Source organism: Trifolium pratense, linkage group LG3 (assembly GCF_020283565.1).
Source record: "Trifolium pratense cultivar HEN17-A07 linkage group LG3, ARS_RC_1.1, whole genome shotgun sequence".
Taxonomy (NCBI): Eukaryota; Viridiplantae; Streptophyta; class Magnoliopsida; order Fabales; family Fabaceae; genus Trifolium; species Trifolium pratense.
In genome coordinates, this window is record NC_060061.1 from 21,020,297 (window position 1) to 21,021,869 (window position 1,573).

A 1,573-nucleotide genomic window follows, 5' to 3' on the forward strand; every position below is an offset into this window, starting at 1 on the left:
ACTTCTTATATGAACAGAGCTAATATGAACTCAAAACTTCTTAAACTTCTTAAAATCAAAACATTTAAGAAGTTCCCTAAACTTTGACAACCTTTTCTTTATCAGTGTCTAGGACAGTCTCTTCAACATACCGCAAAAACTATGGCCACCTCGCACAAAGCTCCCTAAACTCCATAACATTGTCAGCATATTCTTTCTCCGTGGGCGACTCTAACACATTCTTAAAAGCATCGGTGATTCGATCCCACACATCAGTCTGCTTCTCATTCTCTCCATTCTTGATTTTCACAATTTCCTTCATCTTAGAGCTCACATTCTTTTTTACATGAAAACGACAAACCATTGCAGCCGATGTTGGAAATACCTCGGCAACTGCATTCATCAGAGCCAAATCCCTATCAGTGACAATCACCTTCGGTCTAACGTCCTCATTCCTTAAAAGACTGACACACTGCTCTAGAGCCCAAGTGAAGTTCTCTTCTTTTTCATTGGTAAGCCAAGCAAATCCAACATTGAAAGTTTTCCCAGTTGAAGTGAATCTGACAATCTCAAATAACGGCATTTTGTATTTGTTTGTTTTGTATGTCTAATCCATCAAAAGCACAGTAGAAAAAGAATTGAACAAGCTTATAGATCTAGGATGTGCAAAGAAAATGTCTTGAACATGTTCGAATCCGTCTGCAACAACCGTTCTATGTTTGAAATAATACCCGTTCTCGTCAAGTCTTTTGGAGAGGTGTTGCATTTCAGTCATTGATGCCCTCATTTTAAGTTTTAATCGATAACTTAAATTGTAGAGTTGCTTTGCCGTTGTCTTGTTGTTTGGATCCCTCTCTTTCAATGTGGACATTATATTCTTAGGCGGAACCAAATTCCTTGACATTTCCTCCATACATTGCCTTTCTTCCGGTTTGAGACGACCGACAATGAGATGGCCTTCAACTGCCTTGTCCAACTCGTGGTTATGTTTGCCGTTTACAACGGTCAAATGCCATGTTTTATCGGCATGATAATAACCACGAAGACGAAATAGACAGCCGCATTTCCTCGTGCCTGTCTGATCAGATTTTAGCTTCTTATTTGTTGACACGTACCGGCCTCCCCGCTCGCAATCCAACCTGAAATACTGCTTCCTCATATCGTTGCCGTTGTCGGATTTGCCAATTACAATCGCAAACTTTAACTTTAAGGCAATGGCCCGAGTCCATCTAATCAACTCATCTCGGTCAGGGGTTGCCATATCAGTGTAAAAATGAGCCGATGTATCAATCTCATATGCAACATGTTTATCAAGCGGAACCTCAACAATTCTCGGGGCACAGATACCTAGCACAACCTCTCGTTTTCCCGCCATAACTACATAATATAAGAGGGATAAACACATAATTAGCCACATATAATACATATAGTACTAATGTAATATTACTTAATACATATACAATTTGTAGCACATTCTATAATCCATAACTAAGGCAATGCAAGCAAAACAGACAACGCAAGTAAAGACAGTGCAGATATGATGGTAAAAATTAAACTTCCAGGAATTTCGGTTAGTATCAACCGAACGCATACT

At 39.4% G+C, this 1,573-nt stretch overlaps 1 protein-coding gene across 1 annotated transcript; it reads right to left on the reverse strand.

Moving 5' to 3' along the window:
* Window positions 1–586: 586 nt before the first annotated feature.
* LOC123914747 lies at window positions 587–1,354 on the reverse strand. The gene has a single exon (XM_045965921.1). The coding sequence runs from the start codon at window positions 1,352–1,354 to the stop codon at window positions 587–589; it is 768 nt and encodes a 255-aa protein (XP_045821877.1).
* Window positions 1,355–1,573: the final 219 nt, after the last annotated feature.